General features: G+C 38.9%; 1 protein-coding gene across 4 annotated transcripts; it reads left to right on the forward strand.

The window, feature by feature from the left end:
- The first annotated feature begins 1,408 nt into the window (after positions 1–1,408).
- Positions 1,409–25,467, forward strand: MDM1 (Mdm1 nuclear protein). Of its 4 annotated transcripts, none has more exons than XM_061368035.1 (15): positions 1,409–1,491; positions 2,007–2,112; positions 4,385–4,752; positions 5,184–5,318; positions 7,123–7,260; positions 8,995–9,128; positions 11,216–11,315; positions 16,556–16,594; positions 16,957–17,132; positions 18,544–18,822; positions 19,985–20,133; positions 20,264–20,394; positions 21,400–21,658; positions 22,768–22,836; positions 25,050–25,467. In XM_061368035.1, the coding sequence occupies exons 1-15, from the start codon at positions 1,474–1,476 to the stop codon at positions 25,154–25,156; spliced, it is 2,208 nt and encodes a 735-aa protein (XP_061224019.1). In that variant the 5' UTR covers positions 1,409–1,473; the 3' UTR covers positions 25,157–25,467. The 4 variants fall into 4 exon arrangements, with proteins under 4 accessions (XP_061224019.1, XP_061224021.1, XP_061224023.1 ...); XM_061368037.1 differs by having other exon boundaries at positions 1,445–1,491; positions 7,123–7,248; XM_061368039.1 differs by lacking the exon at positions 21,400–21,658 and having other exon boundaries at positions 1,446–1,491.
- The last annotated feature ends 9 nt before the right edge of the window (positions 25,468–25,476 follow it).

Raw genomic sequence — 25,476 nt, forward strand, 5'->3', positions numbered from 1 at the left:
AGTTTGCCAGCTGGCAAACTTTCTGTAGCAAGTTTGAGCACTTCTTTACAAAACGTACTGAACTAGACCTGATTGAACCTTATGAAATAAACCACTGTAGTAATAAAACAAACTACTTTATTTGGTGGATCTAGCAGTTTTGAGTGTAATCAGCACACAAATTCTACCAACATTATTGTCTTGATCTTGAAATTCATTATAAAGATGTATGAAACTTACATAGCAGAAGAACATTTAACTTTGCTTGCAAGCCTTTCATTACAGATTGGTACTCTCTCCTTCACATCAGTGGTAAAAAAAATGCTGCTCACCTTTTCCACAGCGTCTGACTCGACCTAAACTCTATGTAAGTCAGTGGCACCGGCACCAAGTCATTCCTCCTATCACTGGCAAGGTGTTTTGCAGAGGTGTCAAAGCCCTTACTCAGTAAATTTATGCTGCCCTAGAGGCATCAGGCACCTGCAACGGGTCCTACTAAGAAGGAAGAAAGGGAGGCTCAGCAGCCATGGGCAGAGGAAACAAAACTGCCTAAGTAATTTTGGTTTTTATTATATGTATATATATATATATATACACACACACATATATAGACATATAAAACCCACTGTAGTGGAAGGTGACCCTGCCCATGGCAGGGGGTTTGGAACTAGATGAAGACTAAGGTCCCTTCCTACCCAAACCATTCTATAAATCTGTGATTGTTTTACTGCTCTTTTTACCACCTTCTCAGTTCTTTTTCATCTGATATAGCCAGAGTCAGGATGGAGAACAGCACTGGGAAGGCAGTTAAAAACGCGAGCCCCTGAGGAGATCTGACGAAGGTGGATTAGGATCTGACCACACAGCGAGGTCGGGCGAGGTTGCTGAGGATTGGCAGCTGCATACCATCCATCGCACAGGTTCCAGAAAGGTAACTAAACCTATTTTTTCTTTCTCTAAATGCTGGGTTTGTAGCAACATAGTGCTGCGAGTTCGGACGTGCATTTCTTTTTTAACCAGGCGTTCAGTATTTCCTTGCCCTTGCGCTGCGTTAGCACTAAGTGGTCCGCGCTGCTGACACGCCGTTGGGCGCACACGACTCCCCATCGTCCTTCCCCAGACACACGATGCCGGCGATATAACACCGTTATCCTGCCGCAGGTAGGGGAAAAGAGTTTTAATATGGATAATGCGGCGGCGGCATCCAGCCAACACAACCCCACAGCAGCGCTGTGACCACAGGCAAAGACCGCCCCCGGCCAACATGGCCCCCGAGGGCAAAGCGGTGAGGGGAACCGGCGGCCCTGGTAAGCGCGGAACTTTCCACCCTCTGCCGGGCGGCCGCGCAGGCGCTCCGTGAGGCGAGGCTAGGCTAGGCTAGGCTAGGGGAGGAGAAGGAAGGCGTGGCAGGCCGAGGCGGGCTGGGCAAGGCCGGCGGGTTTACCAGGGGAGCGGTGGCGTTGAGGGCTGCGGTCCGGCAGTCTGCGCTCCGCCATGCCCGTACGCTTCAGGGTGAGGCGGGGCGGTGGGGGGTGTTGTGTGTGTATCCACCCATGTCTGTGTGCGCGCCCGAGTGGGCCGGGGCCCGGGCGAGGGAAGTAGCGAGCCCGGTGGGCCTCTGCGGCCGGCAGGAGGAGGGAGGGGGTGCAGTCGCTTATAGGGTGCCACCGGCGAGGCGGTAAAGGGGAGACCTTTGCGCTAAGGCGCTAATAAAGACAGAAACAGTTCAGTCGTGTCGGTGACAGCGGGATCTGGCTGTGTTTGTTCCTGAAACTTTATTCACGTAAAGATGTAAACAAGTCTTTTGCGTACTTTTTGTGCATGGAGTTATTTCGCGCTTTTTCTCCATAGCAGTCAAGTAGTTTTTGCTCTTCGGAGAGAAGGTAAAGAGGGGTTGTTTGCACATGCATAGCTGAATCCTGCTGCGGCCTTGTTGGTGTTTTTCCCCTTGGAGATCTGTTGCCAACAGACGCTGGGAAGCAGAATGTGCACCGGTCACTTAACAGACATCTCTCTGTTTACTGCAGGGGCTGAGTGAATATAAGAGAAACTTCAGATGGAAAACCCCAGAGTTTTGTAGTCCGTCCGAGCAGCAGAAATCCTTGTGGGCAGGACTCCGGTCAGATCAGTTTGGTAAGCAAGTGCCCTGAAAAGCTGCCCCATTGATTGCAAATCCGAGCTGGCTCTGATAAGGATGAGGCGGGGCTGCAAGCCTGGAAAGGTTTGCTGTGATTGAATACATGGCCACAATGAGCTGATAGTGTTTGCAATTTGTGCACTTTATACAGTAAAGATACGTTCCTGGTTATCATTTAGAGTATGTCTTTGGATGCCATATTCTTTCTACCTTTTAATGTTAGTGTTACTTTTGAAAACATACTTCCTAACATGCGGCATAAACGAAGTCTCAAACATGAAGCATGCATGCAGTGTTAACCCATATAGGGTGTGTAGGAGACACTGGGTTACCTGTAGAGCATGGAAACAGTAAGTAAAATTCTGTATGTAAGAGGAGACTGATTTGGGCAAAATTGCTACAAAGTAAAATTGTCATGAAAACTAACAGGAACAGCTAACTGAAAAAAACAACAAAAAGATGAGCATTGAATGGAAAAGGTTGTGGTGCTGTAATGTAGGAGTTAGGGGTTGTAGACATTATTGTGGCAGGAAAATGCAGGCTTGGGAAGTAGAAGACAAAGGAATTGGCGTCCGGATTCAAAGGCCTGTAGGGAGTTGAGGAGTAGGAGTAAGCTGGAGGGTGATGACAACTGCAGTGCTTTGAAAAGGAGCAGTAAAAAATAGGAATTACTGCAGTAGCACTTTTGCAATCTAGTGCAACTGCACTACACAGTCTGTGTAATTGAGAGTCCAATATATTCATTCCTACAGTATAAACATTCCAAATTGCAGACTGGTAATTAAGAACCAACCACTGGGAATAAGGTTTGTTTTTAGTTGAGAAGCTAGATATTTTAATAAATAATTTAATCTTCCTAAATAATATGCTTTATATGCATTACTGCTTTTTTTCCGTTACTGCAAAATACATATTTTTTTAACTTTGCTTTCCTACCACGTGTGTCTGCCTATGGGTACCTGTATAAATTCCACAACTTACAAACATTTAAACATATTCTTTTCCAAATTGTAATCAGTGCTTCTTTACCATCAAACTAAACTGCAAATTTTACAAGACTTGCAATAAAGTCATGAGTTAGAAATACAAAAATTTTACCTCCTCATGTTGTAGCAGGCTTTTTGTGCTTGGTGTAGTTTTCCTACATCTTTGTGTTAATTTTCACTCCCACCTTTTTTCTGGCCTTTTAACCATTACGTCTTCAGGTGTCACTCTTGCCACCTCATAGGAGTTGCAGATTGTCATTGATAGTTCACTTACAGTTCTTCCAGTTGAAACACATAGTTGGCAGTTTTAAGGATGACTTGGACCATCGCCCAAAGAAGTTAACAGCTGCAGGTACTCTGACTTCCTCCCTGATACTTTTTCAGTTTTTCCACTGGAATTGTTTCCTACTACCTGTATGTGTAGGTAGACATCCAAACATTCTGCATACCTGTCACCATTGTTTGTTCTCTCTTTTTCTACGTAGATTTTCATGAGGTAGAAGTTTCTCTCTAGCCTAGAAAGTGTTTCATTAGTCAGTTAGGGACCTTCACTTATTTTTCTGTCACAGCTGAGCACTTTACAGTTGGATTATGATTTCCCACTTTAAATGCTTTCAGTCATTCAATCCTGTTCTTAAAACGGTGGGGTAATTTTATTTTCATCTATGTTTGCTGAGGCCAGCAATTCTTTAAAATAACTTGATAGCTGGTTTTGTCACAGTCTTTTTACAATTTTGAAGTTATTTTGGTATTCATACTGTAAAAAGTCACCAGCTATCTGAGATGGTTTTAAATCAGCATTGTATTACATGTATAAGGATCTGTCACTGTCCTGTCACAATCATTAAGAACCTCTTCAGAGGTGATGTGCATGTGTAATGAGAAATGTTTCTGGCATACTCTAGCATTGCAGATTGGTTATTCTGCATATGTGTTAACCACATTCTTTTACTGGCTGTGTTAGTTTTGCTGTTGTTCAACTCCTAGAATCAGTTCGCAAAAGGTTGTCCTGTGGCCGTATTTGCTTTATAGGGTTTTATCCAACATGGTCCTGGAGCACCATGCTCCTGCCTCTCTTTAGTGGAAAGGAAAGATGGTCACAAATAGGAAGAAAGACAGAATTTCACAGCTGTGCCAGTAATTCATAGGCTGTTATTGTTCAAGGATATTAAAATACTTTTTTCTAATAAGTTGTATGATAAACTTATAGTATCACTCTATTACAAGAATAAACTAAGTCTTCAATAGAATGTTTTTATTAAACCTAGTATGTCTTTTTCAGGAATCACAAGAGAACCAAACTTCATTTCCAAGAGAAGGGTGCCTTACCATAATCCACAGATTTCAAAGTACTTCGAATGGACAGCAGATTGTGATTTGAATGACCCACTTGAAAGTGAAGCTCTGAGGACTGCAGAGTTGCACACAGGCCACAGCAACAATGTGAATGATGTGAATGGGGAAAATACTGAAATGCCAAAAGGGCCCAGACTCCCCTCAGAAGTTCGGTCACATACAGTAGATTCGAGAGGTGAAACAGCTCTTGCCCTTGCAGAAAACCACATGAAAAAATCACCATCTGCAGCTCCACCAAATCAAAATGAAGTATTTTCATCTCCAAAAAAGGAATTAGAAAAAATGGGTAATGGGGTAAGGGAAAATTTAAAGTTTTTTTTTAATTGGCCAGTTTAGAAATTATTAATTTTATACTTGAAATAATTTAATGCACATATATCAGCCTCTATTGTCTAACTCTCTCCTTAGTTCTGTATTTTGATACTCCATGTTGTAGCTTTGTTGTTAGGGGAGCAGTACTTATGAGACCAGATTATGGTTCCACTACGGTCAATGGGAATTTGCCCTTCATGTGCCATCACTGTTGATTTCACTTAAACAAGGTTTTGGCCAATTCTGTATTGTTGGGGTTGGTTTCTATAATGAGAAAATGTACTTTGCATTAATTTAATTTCATACAACTAAACCCCAAACTGTTGATTTGAAAGGGTGCATTGAAAGATACCTGACTTGTCAGACATTGTAGGAAGGGGAACCACCAGTTGGGTTTTTTTCTTTGTTGTCAGCTTCAGAGAGTCCTTCAGAGGAAAGCAGGCATGAATATTCCACGTTTATATACTTTCCCCAGAAATTCTGAATATCAAAGCCAGTTTGTTTGGAAGAATCCTCATGAAAAGTCACCGATACTTGCAGCTGAACAGGTAACTTTAAAGAATCCAAAAAGTAAATGAATATTTTCTTTTATGTATCACCAAAGTTGCTTACCTTCTGAGATTTCCTTTCTTCCACTTCTGTCAGGGGAATGACAAACATGAATATTGTTACATGATAATTTTTTTTTTCCTCCTTAATATACAAAAGTACAGTATAATTAGTTTCCTATTGCTCTTTATTGTAGTCAGGTCTAGTTACTCATTCTCCTTATGCCTGGTTGTGTTTTGTCCTTTATAACAGGACTATTTTCTTCTTTTTGCATTGATGTGCCTTAGGAGCTCTAAGATCCTACTTAGTGTTACCCTTCACTTTTAACATTTTTATGTTAGGTAGTATATAACTAGTAACAGAGGCATGTTCAGGTGTTCTGTGTTGCAACAACATGTCTTGCCACTGAAATAATTCAGGTTTCACTATTTATTCTTATGGTCTTCTATGGGTTACCACTGTTTCTTCAGTCTCTGTCTCTGTGCGTATATACTTCTGAGCCCTAAAGTGCATCTCTAGTGTTTTTTTTTCTTTCATAAGAGCTGCTTATATTTAAAGAGGAGTCTTTAGATTTTATGATACTCTTGTGGCACTTTAATATATCTCATGAGTTTTTGAACTTTGTAGGATTGGAAATGCTGCTACTTCTAATCAGACCACAAATAGTAACTCTGGTTGTGAGACTGCTTTGTGTTTTCAATTCACTGTTACTGGGATCAGTACTTAGGAGAGTCCGCCTCTCTTTTGGTCATTTTACAGTATAAAATAGGCACTTCTGCTTTTATTTTGTCTTCTGTTTCTTCACTAGGAGCATATACATTAGTGGGATTACTACAAATGGTGCACTTTCTTACACATTTCATTATTGATGAATAAGCTTGTGAACATTGTGCTGTTTCAGAAGAAAGACTAAAATCTAAAAGAGCAAACTTTTTCACATCTTACACAGAATAAAAAGTTGTAAGAGTAAGTCTGTAGGCACTGTAAATCATAGGATAAATAAAACTTAAGAGAAAATCCTAACAGATATAAATGTTTGGAGAGTCTAAATTTTAGATTAGAATTTAATGATAAAAATTATACGTATTAACAAACTGATGTTGGTTAGATTTTTGTTGATATAATGGAGAATATATCTGAATACTGAATAATTGCAGTACCTTTCCCTTGAAGAGATTCTATGGAAATATTAAAGTTACCCAAGTTAGGTTACAAGCCAGACCTAAAGTCCCATAGCAAAGCTGGGGAAAGCATATGCTTGTGGCATATGGCATGGCCTTTTAATTCAGCACCCCATGATAAGATGATACCTGACCACGTATTAGGCAAATTCTCTACCTTGTTTTATAATACAATATTGATTGGAAAATAGTAGGTAGCTCAAATTACCCAAGCCTTAATCATCCAATTCTCAAACACAGAGCAGCTGTCTGTTACTTATGGACTGCACATGTGCTTAAGACTCATAGGAAAGTTATGGCATATGCTTGAAAAAATATGTTCCTACATGAAACTGTGAAGGTGAACTGTCTTCCCAAATGAACAGAAAGTCTGGTGGTGCACTTCAGTAAGAACAATGTTTGACCATAGGTTTAACTGTGTCTGACTTGGTCACTTTTAAATGTGTTTTTACTGGATGTAGTTTGTTTTCAATTTGTCTTAGAAGGTAATTAGCCTGCACATGATGTATTTGTGCACAACTGTCTCTCTGCTCATATGTTAATCTGCATGAATTGGTTAACTGATTTTGAAAATTTAGCCTTAAGGTAAGCAAATCACACCTTTGTTTTCTTCCCTCCCAAGGTTATTTGCAACACAGGTAAAACTCCTGCAATTACTTCTGAAACTGCATGTGAGAGAAATTTCAAAAGGTCTCCTTCTGTTAATGGTCCACAAGAGAGAGGTGGTTCAGAAGAGAAAGAATTTCCGGTTTGTGAACAAGTAAAAATTTCCTAAAAGAAAGGCATTATTTACTTCCTGTTGTTTTGATTTGTTGTTTTCTAGAATGCAGGGGTGAGCTTATGTTGAATTTTTTAGTTACATTTTAGAGCTGGACTCAGTAGTGGTTTTGCTATAAAAGACTAAAAATAATAACCCTCTGCAGCTCTATTTGCTCTTACGGGGTTTCTATAGTGAGTTCTGTAGTTTCTGTAGCGCATTTGTTGAGTTTACAGTGACATTTTCAGTGTGTTTTTCCTGGCACCCTAATTTATGAGCTTTCAAGTGGATTTTCTTTTTCTTTTTTTTTTTTTTTTTAATTGAAACTTGCTTTTTAGTCATTAGAACAGTTTCTGAAACGTAAATCTCTGATTTGTACTCCTGTTGGTACCAGTTTAATCTCTTGCAGGAGGTGCTAGATGTTTGGAGTCTGGAATTTTTTGAATCTCATAAATCAGACGCAGTGTGAATAGAAACCAAATATTTTGACGTATGAAAGGTGCCACAGTTAGAACTTATTTTCAGCCAATCGTAATTTGTAGAAACGTAGAGGAAGGGTTACAATTTGTTTCCCTTTGCCTTGATAAGTTGAAAGGTAGAAGGGTAATTAATTTTATTTAGCACAAGGCTCTAACAGGACCTTGTGTAGTCTATGTAGGCTTTGTTACTCAGTTCAAAACATTTAAATGTATTTTATGGAAGTAATATGGTTGTGCGAGGCCTTGCATTTCCTTGTCTTGCTGTGGCTTGGACAGACCTGAGATTTTAGGAATGATGGGTCTGGCTGTTTTACCAGATAAAGATGATTGTTGACTTGGAGGCTTTATAATTTAAAATTGAGACCTGCCCAGTGGTTTAAATCTTATCTGGGAATAAGGAATTTTATGTCTCCTTTTACCTCTTTTAGAAGACGACATGAGGCTTTCAGGAAGCATTTCTGTGTTTTTAACACTGGAAATTCAGGTTACGTTTTCCCAAGATAGCTAATAAAGGGAAGAAAGAGAATATATGAGAAGGGAATTTTGGTGGGAGTGTCTGAAACACTTTTTGTTTATACTGATAGCTGTATTCTGGTCTTGGAAAAGTCTTTGATAATTTTGGTGGGATTTTCTCTTGGTGGTTTTTTTTTGTTTGTTTGTTTCATTTTTTTCTTGAATCTGATCAATAACTGTGAAGATCTCTTGCAGAATCAGAAATCGTGTGTGAGATTTCTGAGAGGATAAAATAAGCAAGGAAAGAAAACTCTTTGATGTGAAAATTGAACAAGTCAATTTGACCTTTTATAAATGAGAGTGACAACAAATTAAAAGTTTGGTTTATAATAAATTCCTTTATATTGCTTTGTTATTATGCTAAGAGGTTTGGTGTTTAGGTTTTTTTGTTTTATTTTTCTATTTTACTACAAATTCCAGAAATACGCATGTTAAGTCTTGCACAGCTCAGGTTAGAATACACAGGTATTGTGTTATTTTACTTATGTGTTTTGTGTTAAACTCATTTTGTAAAGTTTACAGAGCGGATCATCTGACTAACTGAATGTTGCAGTCAGGATCTTAGCTTTGGTGTTTTGCTAGTTTATGTTTGTATTAACAAGGGAATGTAATATTCTTGGTTGTATTAAATGCGCTAAGCAGCTAACTAAAAATGTACTTTTTGTGAAAGCTTGATGTCAAAAGGAGTACAGGGGGATTCAGACTGAGAGCTAATGTGGTATTTTTAAAATTATCTTTGCCTTAGAGTAAGAGGGAAGAACCGTTTCAAAAGCCAGCAGAAGATGCAGCAAAACAAGGGAAATCAGAACAGGAACATCCTAAACAAAAAAATAAACAACATATCAATCCAAAGCCCCTCTCTTTACATACAAGTCGTGGGTATGTATAAAATAGGAAAACTTAGACTAGTGACTAGGTGTACAGGGCCTAGTACTTCGAATGATGGATGAAACCATGCCATGCTGCAGTCGCAGGAGCAAGTGCCCCCTTGCAGTGCTTCTCTGTGAAGTGGAAGTTGATGCTTTCTAATAATACTCATTTAGTTGAATCTTCTGATGCAATAATATTACTATTAATACATTTAACATGAATGACATTAAATTGTTGCAGTGCAGCTAAACTTTCAGTGAGTGCTTTGGAAGTTGTATTCACCTTTTAAACTGCTCTCCTGTGCTTGCTTCATGCCTTAAAACTGTGATGATTGTAGTTGATGTCTGCTTTTTCTAGTCTGTGTCACCATCTCTCCTGCAGTAACAAAAGCAAACACATGAGGTAAAGCGAAGTAGAGAAATCGGTCCCATTTAGGGTAATCTGACAAGCATGAAAATGAAATTATATGTTACTGAGCGCTATCAAAGTATATTTTTCCCACATTCCTACATTGCAGGAACTGAACTCATTTCCATTTTCCACACATCTGAGATACACCAAAAGACATAAAAGCACAGAATGGATGCAGGTTTTAAAATGTATAAATTAATTCCTCTCTTCTGTCTTTGCGCTTAGTGTATGTCCCAGTGATTGCTTTCATTCACTTTCTGTTAGATTTTAGGCATTAGATTATAGATGGGAGAGGAGACTTACCTAGGTCTGAATGCTGTTGGATATTGGGAGATAATTACAAAATGATCACTCAAAATACTGTGAAAATTTCTCTGTGAAAATTTTCATAAAATTCCTTCATGAAAAAGTGAGTGGAGATAGTATAGTTAAAACCTGCGACTCTGGTTTTCATAGCTTTTTGATGTAGAAGATAACAGTCGATTTTGCAGTGAGTAGTGTGTAAAGTTCTTGATATTTTGCTATGGCTTCTTTTCATTTAAGGACAAATTTCTGCCTCTTATGCCTTTGATGGTAGCACAAGACAAAAGTTTTCAAAACGTTCACTGGGCAGATAGCTGTCAAAATGTACAAGTTCTCAGTATGCAGACAGGACTGTCACTCTGATGCAAGCTGCATTGCATGGCCTGATTTTGCAGCAGAGTGACTGGCATCAAGACACAGCAGTGATGTGGTTTTGAGCTAATTCATTAGTTCTGCAACCAAAACTGAAGGAATTCTGTCAGTTTCAAAGAAAGGGGCGTATTGAAAGAAATTTTGAACAAAAAGTGTTTGGGTATTTTTTTCATTGGTATATTTCATTTTATAAGGTGCATTTTACTCTCTGACTTCAGGCTTTTATGATCCATTTCTGAAGAAGGACTGAAAAAGAGTTGTTTTTTTTATCTCAGTGCTGAATATATTAAAGTTAGTAATGTTTTAAAGCAAGATTAAAAACAAAAATCTCTTCAGATTTAAGCTGATAAATTCTCGGTTCAGTGTTTAAAAACTTGAAGTATTGCTTATTGCCTGCTATAGGTTAGATGATGTTAATTTTTCTTTGTATGTATGTGGCAGAAAGGAAAATGGATCCATCTTTTCAAGTACCGAGGCCTTCTGTAAATCAAAGCGAGTAGGACATGGATGAATTATACTGACCATTGTTCTGGTAGTCAGATGTTTCTAGCCCCAACAGTTCACCCCGCCCATATGCAGAATGCATTTAGAGTGGAGTTCATAGAAGGAAATGTCTCAGACGCATTGCCAGGCGTTTTTACTTAAATGCAGTACTATCAGTGATTTAAACCAAGATGCTGCACTTTGCATTCAAGTAATTGAGGCTTATGTGTATATTGTGTTGTACTGATTTGGCTGTCAGAGCAAAAGTTCCTGGCAGAAGGGCTGTGAGGAAAAAAACCAGGAAGAGTAACTACCTGAAGAGCCACCAACTGCAAGAGACTTTTTCTCACTTTCCTAGTTGTGTTGTTATGGATGAGTTGTTGTTTTTCACATCTTAGCGCTGACATTTAAGTGCAAGTATATTTATGATTGTTGATATAACTTTAACAGTTTTCTTAAAGAGTATTCTGGATATCAAGCTTTATTCTTTCTGTTGTTTTTTCCTCTTCTCATTCTTGATTTCTTAGGAAGATGAACACTGAATATAGGGCAAAATTTCTGTCTCCAGCCCAGTATTTCTACAAAGACGGAGCGTGGTCTCGTATTAGGAATAAATTTCCCAACCAGGTGAGTATTCTTAAAACACCCGAAGCTTGAGTATGATTTGTATTTTGATTTATAGATGCAAAAGTCTTTGAATTGTGGTGTTTATAAGATACAGTTTTGAGATTTTAATACTCCCAAAGGTGAGTATACAAAAGCAACTAGGTTCTGTCAAGTCAGTATAATATATAGTAAGAAAAAGAGGAGATGCTCTGACTTAAAGAATATATAAATGTGACATCTAAAGTGAGGGAGGAGTTTTGTTTCCCTTACGATCAGAAACATTCAGAACACAGTATTTGAGCAGATAACATCAGCATTGATGTTGAGCCAGATTTTAACAAGCAGAATTTTTCAAATTGTAGAATTGCATGATAAGCGATTCCAAGGGAATAAAAGGAAAATGCCAGCGTATGTATTAGCCTAGGTCAGGTTGATAGTCAGGCTCAGTTTGCTAGCTTGCCATGCTGAATCTATTCAAAGCAGTCAGGTGAATTCAGTCCTACACGATACCAGATTGAGAATTTCTCTTGCAAGTTTCAGCCAATATAAGTATTTTCTTGTAGATTGTTCCATAACTGTGATCAGTGTTATGTAAGAGCTCCCTTGACAGAACTCTGAAAATGCTGATTGGCTTCAGTACCATAGGATTTCTTAGCAGTGTTATTGCACATGATTTCCTAAAAAATCAGTAGTTAGCAGCCTGCTAAGAAACTGCTAGAGCTAGCTCTACAACTGTTAGTTTTCACTGAATTGATTTAGGCTTCTCCCAGCTTATGGAGCCTTTACGAGATGCTGTGCTACTACCTGAAAGCATGAGTTTCCTTGTCAGCTGGGACCAAGCTGATGTGTAAGGTAGAACTGGAGCAGATGGCTCTATGGTGTTGGGCTTTGAGATTGAAAATAACATTCTCTGACAATTGCAGGAATAATGTAGCATTCAGTTCTGTGTTTCTCACTGGACTTAATTTAGCAAGTAATTTTCTTTTTAGGCAAAAAAGAAATATATATTTAATACATGCAAAACACTCAGTGCAAAATGAGTCTTAAGACTATAGCGTAGTATGCGATGATTCATAATCGGATTTTGTGTATGCATGCATAAGGTAATCCATTCTGTGAAAGCAGCCTCAAGATGATGTTGGAGGACTAAAAACAAGTGAGATTTTAATTTTTTTTATATGTATTGTTATATGGTTTGGGTTTGCTGTAACTAAGGCTGTAGAATATTCTGAACTATTGCATGTAGCCTGAGAAAGTGGTATGTGGTGTATTTCTGTAGAAGGTTATGCCATTTTTCTGGTATGTAAGACTTTAATTTGGAGACTGGCTGCTGTATCAGTAACATTCAAAACAGTCAGGAGCAGTGCTCAGCTTCAAGAGCAACTGACTAGTGAGCAAGTAAAGGGAAAGGGGTGCATTGCCTTGGAATAGATTGTGGCACAGCCAGCTGGAAGGAGTCACCGCAGTATAGTCAAGGGAGAGAATGGGAAAACTGCAAGTGGACAATGGATGTTCTGCTTTACCAGGCATGATCCTTTATGGGTTGTGTTTCAGAGCTTTGCAGCATTTCAGAGATTTTTCATTAGTTCCAAAGACTTTTGCAGCATTTAGAGTGTATGGGAAACCAGTAAATTATCACACTTTAGATAAGTGTTTAGGATGTGTCTGACTTTCCACGGAGGTTTTCTTGCTGACAAGGGAATTGCAGGAAACTGGAAACAAGTCACTTGGCAGTAGGCATGAACTATTAAAAACAGAATTATTAAGATTTTAGGGCCTTCTGTATGAAGTTGTGGTGGATAGTTGGAAGAGCCAAATTAATTGTAAGACTATAATAACAAGTATTTTATTGATAACAGAAGTGCTTAAATTACAGACACATTTTTGATTACATACACATTTTTATGTATGCATACCTACATTAGATCCTAATATGAGCTCATATAAAAGAGGCATTTTATAATTGGCCCTACCAGAATTTCTCCTGTCTGTTAGACTTGAAGTCCTGTGCCTGTGAGCGTATGTCATGGTTTGACACCAGTCAGCAGGCAGCCCCACACAGCCACTCGCTTACTCCCCCATATTGGGATGGTGGAGAGGATCGGAAGGATAAGTGAGAAAACTCCTGGGTTGAGATAAGACAGTTCAGTAGGTAAACTAAAAGCTTTTTGTGCAAGCAAAGCAAACCAAGGAATTCATTCACCACTTCCCGTGGGCAGGCACATGTTCGGCCATCTGCAGGAGAGTCGGGCTCCATCACACCTAGTGGTTACTTGGGAAGGTGAGCACTGTCACTCCAAATGTCACCTGCTTCTTCTCCCAACTTTATATGCTGAGCATGATACCAAATGGTGTGGAATGTCCCTTGGGTCAGTTGGGGTTAGCTGTCGTGGCTGTGTCCCTCTCAGCTTCTTGTGCACTCCCAGCTTGCTCTCTGGTGGGGTAGGATGAGAAGTAGAAGAGGCCTTGACTCTGTGTGAGCATTGCTCAGCAATAGGGAAAACATTCCTGTGCTATCAACACTGTTTTCAGCACAAGTCTGAAACATAGCACCATAGGAGCTACTATAAGGAATTTTACCTTATCTCAGCCAAAACCAGTACAGCATATCAAACTAGTTTTGTTAGTAGACAAAGAATAGTATTTAGCTTGCGTAAATGTGTTGCTGTGTGGGACTTTTTTCTGTATGGAGTTTTTTGAATTTGCTGTTGTCTTGTTAATATTTTCATATGTATGATTGATGGTTATAGTTCTTAATAAGAAGCTTTTTGTGGGAGTAGTGAAAGCAAGGAGCAAGGTTAAAGCTTGGAATTTTCTGGTCTTCAGGAGAGGTTGGAAGAAAACCAGGGTTGCTTCTTAAAACCTCTAATACAAGAATAAAAATCCTGATAGACCCAATTCTTGACCAGGTTTTTTTTTTTTTTGTTTGCAGCATCCACCAATACTTTTGTTCTAAAACCTACAAGATGGCATCAAGTATGGCTAAAATATTAGGTCTGAATAAAATACTTCATTCACAGTTGAGACATAAGAAAGAAACCATCCAGTTAAGAAATATGTTAACATCAGATTAATAAGTCTGCATAACTTGAAAAAAAGTGTCAAGTGCATCAGTTTTATTATAAAGCAAACAAAAGCACTTTGGCCATTTGTGGTATAGGCTGCCCAACAATCCTTTTGGTTTCTATGTGATTCCATACCTGTTCCCATAATAGTGCACTGACATGAAATGTTCCTCAAAGCTGTATCTAGCCTCCACATTTGGTGGGTTCTTGACACCCACCCCTGCCAAAGGAGCCTGCAGAACAGCTCTCGCTTGATGTAAGTGGTTATTAGATGATAAACTCTGACTGATCCAGTCTGGTTGCTCTCTTAATTGGGACTGCACATGGGTAACTTAAGTTCTTAAGTTGTGATCCCAAACAGGTAAATCATAGAAAGGTTTGGGTTAGAAGGGACTTTGAGGGTTCTCCAGTTCCAACCCTCCTGCCACAGGCAGGGACACCTTCCACTAGACCAGGTTGCTCAGAGCCCTGTGCAGCCTGGCCTTGAACACTGCCAGGGATGAGCAGCCACAGCTTCTCTGGGCACCCTGTGCCAGTATCTCACCACCCTCACAGTGAAGAATTTCTTTCTAATATGTCACCTAAATCTCCCCTCTGTCACCTTAAAGCCATTTGCCCTTGTCTTGTCCCTGTGTGACCTTGTAAAAAGTCCCTCTCTGGATTTCTCTCCAAGTCCTGAAAGGTTGCTAGAAGGTACCTGGAGCCTTGTCTTCTCCAGGCTGAACTACCCCAACTCTCTCAGCCTGTCTTCATAGGAGAGGTGCGCCAGCCCTCTGATCTTCATGGCCCTCCTCTGGACTTGCTCCAGCAGGTATATAATAATACCGATTATTATCATACCATAATAGAATCCTGGTATCACTTTAGCCATAGCTATTACTCCTAGATTGTTACTGTATAATATATTATTAAGGGCTGCTTTCCAGCAGTTGAATGAAGAAATTGCTTTAAGTTATGGTTTTGAAAAATTAATGTGGGCAATTCATAATCACAGTAGGGGGCTCTGGGGCCTGTGTCCTGAGATAATGCTGCCCCTGAGTCACTGAAGGAGATGGTTGTCCTTTGTACTTCTTCACAATTCACTGGAGACATAGTATTCTTCCCTTCCCTGCAGTGTCCTGTTGCTCTGGATTTATATTCCTTCTGTTGTGGCTATCATAATTAATTTTTCATTCTTCTGCTTCAAATGAATAGTCCAGTAAATCACTTGTACCTCAAACTTTAAATTTGCCTCTTAAAGTGACAAGCATATATTTTTAATGGGCTGTTTTTTGGAAGCTTCTCAGGTTGAATTATGGGTTGTTAGCTGGTGTGGGCTAAGTAGATTTCTGTCTGCTGCATCCATTTTCTTTTAGTGGGTTTAGCAGAATTTGGCCGAACTGTTCCTTGCAGGAAGAACAATGTGAAGTCTATCATGAAAGAAGAATAAATAAGAAAAGCTATAAAAATGTGCTAGAGGAAGTGTCAGTACTACTTTCCTGCTCTTTGATAAAATGCTGCCTGTGAACCATTTTTTAGTGAGCCAGAATTCACACAGTATCACAAAGTTATTTTTAATAATTTAAACGTAAAAGTTTTGTTGCTTTTTCTTCCTTCACTTTGTGTTTGGGTGAAAGAAGACAGTGTGAGTGTTTAAGTAGTTTTAACCATGAAAGTGATTGTGTATAATTAGGAGTATAATGTCTGGAGACCGTCACTTTTATTTTTTTAAGACCAAACCTGACATCTGAAGAGTTTTGTGTCTCATTCTTAGATACTGATAGTCTACAACGGAAATGTTGCTATTATGTCTTAGATAAAATAGAACCAAGAATTCTCATCAGCTCCTGGCTGAGCTAAGGTTAATGTAGCTAGAGACAGTTGCAGTGTTCACAGCAACTTAGTATTACACATGCACGTAGATCTGTTGACTTGAAATAATCATAAACCACTGGTGAATATATTTTTATGTGTTAATGCTTGGAAATCTAGATGAATTTCATCCAGGTTGGCAAAAACTGATGAAACACCAGTACTGATGTGCTTGTTTTACAGCTTTTTATTGAATCTCAGGGAGGCAGCATAGAGCTATGCTGATAGGTTTTTAGCATTTAATTCCTTACTTAGATTGAAGTAAAGTTACAAGAATTGTAACAACAATACAATGTTGAGAGGAAAATAAGAAATTTTATAATTATTCTGTATTCTTCTCTTTAGGTTTCTCAAAACACTCTAAATTCCATGTGGTATATGGAGGTTGGTTGCATCTATGTCCCTGTTTTGATGTTTGGAGCACAATATCTGAGTGCTGATGGGAAAACTAGAAGTCAGCACAAAACTTATTTGTAATGGCTGCATAACTTTTTTGTGCTCTTTGAATGAATAGTTGACAATTTTGCTTTGGTGACATGGCTCAAACACGCTTACTAAATACACCCTTTTGTTGTGTTTGCTTTCTCTTTGTTGCATTTACTGCAGCATGCAATGTTTGTACTGTGAATGGCTCTGTATTATAAGTAATTTGCTTTTCTCCTGTAGCAGCTATTAACTAATGCAAATATAATAGCCTGTTGGTGAACTTTAAACAAACATGTAACTTATGAAACCTTGATGTGTAGGTGAAAGAGCTTCGAGAAAGAGCAAAGGCGTACAGGCAACGAGTAGAGGGAACTCATTTCTCCCGAGACCATCTCAATCAGATCCTGTCTGATAATAACAGTCTTTGGGATGTGTCCTCGAATTCCAGTTCAGAAGAAGGCATCAGCAACAACATCAGAGCACTAGATCTTGCTGGGTAAGGTTGTTATTCCTGCCTGTTATAGTGAAGCTTTGAAAGGGAGCAAAATGATATCAGTTTAGCATAGCTGAGAGATCTCAGATGTTTGACTGGAGTCAAGATGTGATAGGGCAGGGTGCTCAATAATCTCATCTAGGCCACCTTCCCCCAGAGTCTGGACTAGATGGTGTTAAGAGGACCCTTCCAACCTGGCTGTTCCACAATTCTATGATATGTAAATTTTCTAGAGCAGATGCAGGCATTTACCTTTTCATAGATACATCAGTCGATACATGCTGAAATGGAAAATGGGGTACAGTCCAGTCTTCTGAAAGGAGAAAAAGTTGCTCCACAAATGCATATGTAGTGTGGCAACCTTAGTCTGTCTCATCAAGTCCAGAGGAATTTCGCACTGACTCATACTGAAGTAATACTATTCTTTCCGCTGGAATGGTATGAAATACGTTTTGCCTATTGAGATGTTATCAGTGTTCTTGTCAGGATTAATTAATCTTGTGGTTGAGTCTTAGAAACTGTTTAGTTCCAAGATGAATTTTTAGGAACTGGAATGGTGTACATCCATTTTCTCCTTCCTTTGCAGGCCATCTGAATTGGCTGATACTGCTAGGAAAATTCAGAATTGGTATTTTAGTAAAATGTACAGACTATTGTTGAAGGAAGGACGACAAGAAAAAGCCATTTTTGTCTTATTTGAGATCTGATATTTAAAACCGTGCCTTGGATGCCTGTGTCTGTAGACCACTTTCACTGCCATGCATGCGCTGCTTGTCTTCTGTGTGAGAGATCTACCCATTTGCATGCCCTAGTAAGGGTTGAGGGATTACATGTAAAAGGGTATTTATTACACTATGTATGATACTAAGTATGGTGTAATTTTTTTGGTTTACCAGTTTGGTTTTTTTGCCTGTGAAATGCAGATCCTCTTACTGACCCCATTTCTGTGCACTGGGCTAATTTGCACTGATTTCTGTGAGCATTTAAGAATTTAACACTTCAAAAAGTTATGCCTAGAGAGGAGTCTTCTAAACTGTTTGCCTTTCAAAATTGTGCAATCAGATGTCCCTTTATACTGAACTTTTTTTTTTTTGAGCACTTCTGATAATCTAACTTGTTGTTTAAACTGGAAATAGAGCCCTAATTTTACATTACATTTTTTGAAATGATAATCCAGAAAGAATTTTCACAGAATCTAGTTTGAAGATGGATTGTGCTTAAACATCAGTTAGAACTTCAGTGGAAATTTAACCATTCATCATGTCAACTATACTACTTTTTAATATCTGAGATATACTTTTGGCAGAAAGGCTGAACTGGATAAATGTGTTCTACATAGACGTGTATATCATGCAAATAGATGTGTATATCATGCAAATCAATTGTATGAAACACTGTGTTCTTTGTTACCTAGAGTTTCTGAAAAGGAAACTTCACCAAGCCCACAAATGCAGCAGCAGTCTGAATCAAGGAAACAGCCACACCAGGACAGCACTGAGACAAAAGATATGTCAGATGCTTTAACTGTTCCAGTCAAAAGGCGTTTAGCTTGGGGTGAGCAAGAAGGTACTGAAGAAAGGGAGAATCATCAATCAACAGAAGAGGGAGAAAAAGAAGATGAGCAAGCTGCAGTTGTGGCTCAGCATTTAGAAGAAAACAATAAAAATGCCAATGAAGACAAGAAAATAGAAGGGTAACAACATTTTTGTGATGTATATAGAGAATCTCTTCCTCTAACATCTCAGAAATTTGTAGGTTAACTCATTTTTGGTTTAAAATCAGATTTACTTAAGAGAGCGTAAGTTGGTGTGACATTACTTTTGTTTTTAACAGTATGATAAGAGATGAGAAAGTCCAAGGCATTGAGGGGGTTGATGAGAATGGATTGATCATTAGGAATAGGGGATTTCTAACTTGGAGGACAGAAGTTTGTAGAAGCAAACAGTTCTAATGTTTTGGGGTTTTTCTTCCAAAACTGTAAAATTTGCAATATGAACTTCTTGAACTGTTCATTGCACAGCAGCCAAGTGTACTGAAAATTAAACTTACAATTTCCTTCTGATAGACCATGTAGGATTGATAGGACTGAAAGGATAGAATACATGCTAGTCTTGTACTTATGCATCTGTTTTTCTTAAACCTTGCCCACTCCCCAGAAAAAAACAAACCAAAACCCAACCAAGCTGGTTGGCCATGAGGAGCAGCTTAACCCCTGCATGTTATCTAAGTCTGCTTGAGAGCTAGAAAGGAGGCATTCTTTGCCTAAATATCCTCAGAGTGTATCTAGCATGCAGCGATAAGTTCAGGTTCCTTGCATGGTGTGAGTATGCCCCCACCTCCTTTTGAAATGTGTCTGGAGGAGGAAGGCAGAAGTGGTACTGCTGATTTATTTAATAACCTGGGGGCTAAAGCGGTTGCATAAATGTGGGATACTTGGTTTCAGTTCTACCACATTGACTGAAAAGAGTCAAACCCACATTCCCCCCTCTGAGGTGGCAACTGGGTTCTAAGATTTTCTGGGTGAGTGCTCTTCCCAGCTCTCCTGTTGAGTCTGCTACTGTGTAGCAATACATTCAAGGTTTATTGGGACAGAGGGAGCCTGTACTTGCAGCTTGAGACAATTTATGTGTGTTACCCAGTTACATAAAAAAAGAATGACATAAACTAAGACTGAGGGCTGGAATCCAGGACTTCCCCTTGCAAGCAGATGTTTTGGCTACAGGCTCTTGGTGTTTTATGACCCCAACTGTCTTGCCCTAGGCTTCATTGTACGAAAGTGTTAGAAGCTCAAGTGCAAGACTCTTGAGTCCTTAGCTAATCCTTTAATCATTTCTCCTTTTTTTTTTTTTTTCCAGTGAGAATGCCTTAGTACTGAATTCTTCTGCAGCTGTGTCAGATTCTTCTTCTGTATCCTCAAGGACAGGAGGCAGACTTCCAACCCCGAAGCTGAGAGCGCTTGGTAGAGCTCAGAGGACTCATCATGATCTCACTACCCCAGCTGTTGGTAAAAAAGACTTTTAAATGCAAAGTAATATTTCAAGAATTAAAGGGGGGGGGGGAAATAAGGCATGTATGAATTAATTATTAGGTTATTTAAGCTCATAAAGCATTTTTCATTTTCTCCACTTCAATAGGAGGTGCGCTTCTCGTGTCTCCTCCTAAATTCAAGTCTTCATCTTCACAGCAGAGAGCACGAGGTTTAGGAGCAGACCCTTCTTCAGCTAAGCAAGGTGCAAGAGAAGCTTCAAACAGAAGGCCCTTCCAGGTGAGCCACAAAAGAGACTTACAGTTCTGCATTTTTACAATGTGCTTTTTAACTAATAATGAATAATTTATTTTTTTTTTTTTTTTCTTGAGTTGTCATCTACTATTCTAAAATTCTCAGCATCTGTGACTAAAAAAGGCTGATGTCTGAATGAAGAATTTATTGGGGGGCATCAGGCAAAGGATTTGAGGCTATTGGAGTAACATTGGATGAGCTCCATTTTGTTTTTTTTTCTGCTACATGCACAGGTTCTATTTAAAAAACCCCAAACAAAACAAACCCCAAAACGAAAACACAGCCCCCCCCAACAAGGTGCACATGCACGCACACATACATACACACACAGAGAAAACAAACCCGAACAAAAAAACCCAAACCCGCCACATTAAAGTTACTGACGTAGGGCACAGTCCAGATTCCTTGACTTGAAAGATATTCAAGAAGGGTTAGGTGCCTGTGTACAGTGTGTGCCAGAATAGCTTCATTCTTGCTTTCCTTCTGTGCTGCTTTTACTTTGCAGCTTGCATTGTTGATAAAAGAAAAATAGAAACATTTAGGAGTTGTTTAACTGTCTTCCTCTCAAAATTGTGGGTTGGTTGGTGTTTTTTTAGGTCAAGTTGTGCTTAGTCTGTGTTCTACAAAGACAATGAGCATTTTGCTACATACATCCCTGTAGTATGTTCTGTGATAGAAGCAAACACAGTTGCGTGAGGAGTCGGTTATGTTGATTTAAAATCTAAGACTAATTTTTTGCTGTGAAGCAAATCAGCTTTTGGTTTGACCTGCCTAGATTACTTTCAAACCATGTTATTAGGAATGGATTTTCTTTTAGCTGTCTCATAATCTTAAAATACTTTTCCAGTACCCTCATGAGAAGTGTAATGTAACAGTGTAAAGCCAACATTTTCTGTATGTGAGCATCTCTGCTGGAAGGCTGTATATGAAATGTTGGCTTTTTGTGTGTTTTTTTTTTTTTTTAATTATTTTATTTCTATTGTGTTTTAGCATGATGCAGAAGTGGAAGCTGTGCCACTCCTTACCTCTCCACCTGCTGGGCTGGGAACTTTGGATCCTCTGCCACTTAGACAGGATCAGTGGCCTCCTAACAGGGTTTCTGATCAGCAAGCTCCTTTTGCTTCAGCCCATCAAGGGTGTGCCCCCACACCTCGTGTGCAGAAGTCAGCCAAAAGCTGTTCTATGCCTTGCTGGAGTCCTTCTTGTCGTATTCAAGGGACTCTCAAAGATCCAGAATTCCAGCATAATGGTGGGTTTGGGGTATTAACTGGCTATGTTAGAGTGCTGCAGGATAGGAATGGCTGCAGTGCAATGCTCAGGCGAAGAGTGCTGAGATTGCTGACTTACACTCTAGGAAGAATGTGTTGCTTGTAAACAAAAGCTTTGCTACTACATGTTTAGTCTTGCTGTGGAAATGCATACAACTTTCCACATTAGTTTCAGATTCCATTAATATCATTGTATTCTAGTGGTCTGTTTTCTAATTTTGCCTTATTATTTTTAATAAGTACTTATTATGAGAATTAACTTGGTTTAGCATGAACAGTTGTAGTTTTTAATCTTTTTATGCTGCAACTAGATGCTGTGATGCTTTTCCAGCTGCAGTTACCAACAGCAGAATGTAACTGGGTACCTTTATGGTATAGTATTATTTTGCAGGAGTTGCAGATATTTGAGAGATAAGCTCCTTAAATATTTCTGCAGGATATGGAAACAAAAAAGCCATCTATAGATGATTTATTGGGTATTGAGAAAAGCCTTTTCTTGGCTGAGGAGGAATTTGTGCTGGCACAATTCAGAGATCTTAAACAATGTTTAGGGCCACTGGGGACATGACAAATAAAAGAATCCTTCACTTCTTAGTCAAAATAAAGTTTATGTGCTTGACTCTATTCCAGAATGACTTTCTAGAGCTGCTTAAGGTCCCACTATTTTCAATCCTTACATTATAAGGATTAGCTAAACTAAAGTAGTATTTCTGCTCCAGAATGGAATGAGTAGTTGTCAGGTGAAATGGGATGGTGGAATCCAGAGACTTTCCTCAGAAGGAGATCAGAATTGGTGCTGTGTTCTAGCTCTGCACCTCGAGTTCACTAAGGGAAATTCACTGAGTAACTTGCAGTATCTACACAAAGATAGGTACCTTGAGAAGAATACAGTAGAATAAGTTTATTTTACCTCAGTTCAAAGGAGCATGGTGGAGGTTTTTGTATGTTTTCTATTTATAAGACTTTGGAAATAATCTTGCAACATTTTTAAATGTTGTGAAATGAAATATTATCCTTTGTCTATTTTGAAAGGATTAAAAACTATTCCTTTGATTATTTTTTTTCTTTTCTTTCCTTTTTTTTTGTTTAGGGAATGTTGGCAATCCAAACATTAGATCATTCCAGTTACCCCTTCAGGAAAGAAACTATAAGGATGAAGGTATTTCTTGTCCCGAAGTATTCCTGTATATCCTGTGTATATTACCTAGACTAATTTTAACTTCTGCACTAATGTGAGAGGTTTCTGAATGCAGTAATTCATACTGGTTTATGTGTTTGCATGAATAATTACTGCATTGTATTGTATTTCAACAAAATAATTTGAAAGTGTTCATCCTAATAATCTGAAGCAGGAATATGAAGGTATAAATGTGACCAAAAATTAAATAGACCATTGTGGCTCAGTACGGTTACTGGTCTTGCTCAGTTCTCCACCTGAAATTGTTTCTTCATGCACATTTTTAAGCCTTTGTGTAATAGCAACAGAAGCAAACTGCAAAATGCTCACAGCTGCAGTAACCTTGGATGCAACTTAAAAGGTACCACAAATTTTAAGATAAAGATTTTTGTTTGTAAGACTTCAGCACCAGATAGGCAGCGTAAAATGATTCCTCTGACTTGAATTTTCACAGCTGTTCCTCTGCTCAGACTGTTAGGGGTACTTATGGCAGCCTGTTATTTGGATTGCTGTTTTGGCCTTTTTTTCTCTTTACTGTAAATTTTATCTGGAGGAGCAGCCAGTGCACACAGCCCACCAGTGCATCTTGGCCTTTTTGTGGGCAGACACAAACTGTTTCAGTAGTGTGAGTCAACTAAAGGCACTGTAGCCTCATTAGCTTGAGCTACTGCTGTATATTGTTTCTTAGCATGGTGTATGAGGTTGAGATTGGTGTGGTGCTGTGCTGGTCGCAATCACCTGTGTTTGGTTTAGATTAGAGTATGGGCAGAGCAAGTTCCTATCTGATTGCAGTTTATTTATAAATACACCCCAGGCAACCAAAAGCTTTTTTCTGTAGCCCTTAAGCTTGTTCGCTCCTTGGTGTTAACCAAGGTTCAGACTGATTCTCTGTTTTACTCATTGCAGTTGTCTGGAAAACATGTGGGTTGTGCAGATGGCTCAGCCAAGCATCTGTGTGTCTACATAAACCATACAAAATCCTATAGTACTCTGCAGCTTCCCACAAGCTTGCTGCACACAGGCTAAATGCTATAACTGCTGTTTCTTTTTTTTTTTTTTTTAGTTTTCTATCTTTGAGCTGAGTGATGATGTATTATGAGCTTTCACAAACAGGTGAAGCGTGCCAGCTCACAGATATTTCATATGTCCATGTTTGTTCTTGTACATACAAACGTGGGAGTTACTCCAATGACATGTCTGTCTGCAGAAGTGCAGTTAGCGGTTTTCTCATACATGGGGATATAGTTGTTATGCACATTCTGTGAGCCTGTTATGGGCTGCTTGGATCACTGTATTTCAAGAATTTACAAATGCTGCTGCAAAGTTAATAGAAGCACTGGCAAAGTACAGGTTCTGTTTGGGTGGAGTTGTGGAAATTTGTTTTGTTTCCCCCTAGGGAGGGCAGGAAAGTAGTGATACAGTCCTTTTTTTAACCTGTTGCTGGAGAATGGGTGTAATTAAGGTCATTGTTCATAGAGGGCATTTCTGCAGTAGCATAATGTAGTGCTTTATCAGAGAAACAGCATCTAGGCTGCTTAATTTTAAGAGTTCTGCTTGATGAAAGTAGTCCCTGTATTCAAAAGGAAGACCTTTCAAAAGTACAATTTTAAAACATGCTTCTTGTTGTCTTTGTATTAAATTTCCTGTTTTCTTCATAAGACACATTTCTTTTAACAGCTTGTGGTGCACTAGCTGGGTTTGGCACAGAAGAGCTCTTTTGGCAACATAGGTTATGGTATTTAGTCATGTGTTATTCTAAGGTTGTCTGCTTTGCTTGAAGCAGTGGGTTACTTTCATGAAAGTGTTATTATCAGAGTCTAGGCTATACAGACTTCAGTGGCAGAGGAACAATTTCTGAGGTCTTCTGATGCAGGAAAGTAAATGCAGAGATGACTTGGAGAATCTGGCAATTCTCAGGTGACCATAGGGATCTCATTATAGAGTTTGTCAAGAGCTGGGCACGTAGCTATGTTAAACTTACCTAGCATTGTAATAGTTTTCTAGTGAGATTCGTCTCCAGCATGTCAGCTACTAAGTAATAAAATTGAGGTGCATTGTGGTACTATTTTAGCACCCATGGTGGAAGAGGGCATAAAAATATTTGCACTTTTGAAGTCTGCCACGAGTGTCAACTGTGTTTTAATAGGTATATTTAATTTTCCTATTTACTTTTCCCTTTGTTGCTTTCCTTACAGATGACAGGTTGTCTCAGATCTCTGCTCGCTCAGCAGCATCTAGCTCGCTTGCATCTCAGATACTGGAACGAGCTCAGAAGAGGAAGGATTTCTGGGGCAAGACATAATCTCTCCCGCCTGTTGTATAGAAACTGTTCTGTAAAATGATTTATTTTTTTATAGTTTGTAGTGTACATTTTTTAAAAATTGTGATTGTAGATACCATGCAGCATCCTTTCACTTAGCACTAATATGGCCCAAGTTTTAGGACTTGCCATCCTAATTTAAATCTTCAATATTTAAACCAGTGTTGAAAATGTAGGTCCTTTATATCTGAGAGTTACATTTTCACTATGACACAACAGCGATGTGGTTTGGGTTTTGTTTTTTAGGTTGTTTTGTTTTTACAGTGGCACCTTTTGAAACCAAGATAATTATTATTATAGCT

The sequence above is a fragment of the Neopsephotus bourkii genome, unplaced genomic scaffold (assembly GCF_033783945.1).
Source record: "Neopsephotus bourkii isolate Nb327-2 ecotype Australia unplaced genomic scaffold, CSIRO-AGI_Nbou_v1 NB_1423, whole genome shotgun sequence".
Taxonomy (NCBI): domain Eukaryota; kingdom Metazoa; phylum Chordata; class Aves; order Psittaciformes; family Psittacidae; genus Neopsephotus; species Neopsephotus bourkii.

Bases quoted from the DNA above. Each gene is read 5' to 3' on its own strand.
- MDM1 (XM_061368035.1), top strand. The intron at 18,823-19,984 runs GTAACAACATTT...TTTTTTTTCCAG, and splicing joins GAAGACAAGAAAATAGAAGG to TGAGAATGCCTTAGTACTGA. The intron at 21,659-22,767 runs GTGGGTTTGGGG...TTTTTTGTTTAG, and splicing joins TCCAGAATTCCAGCATAATG to GGAATGTTGGCAATCCAAAC.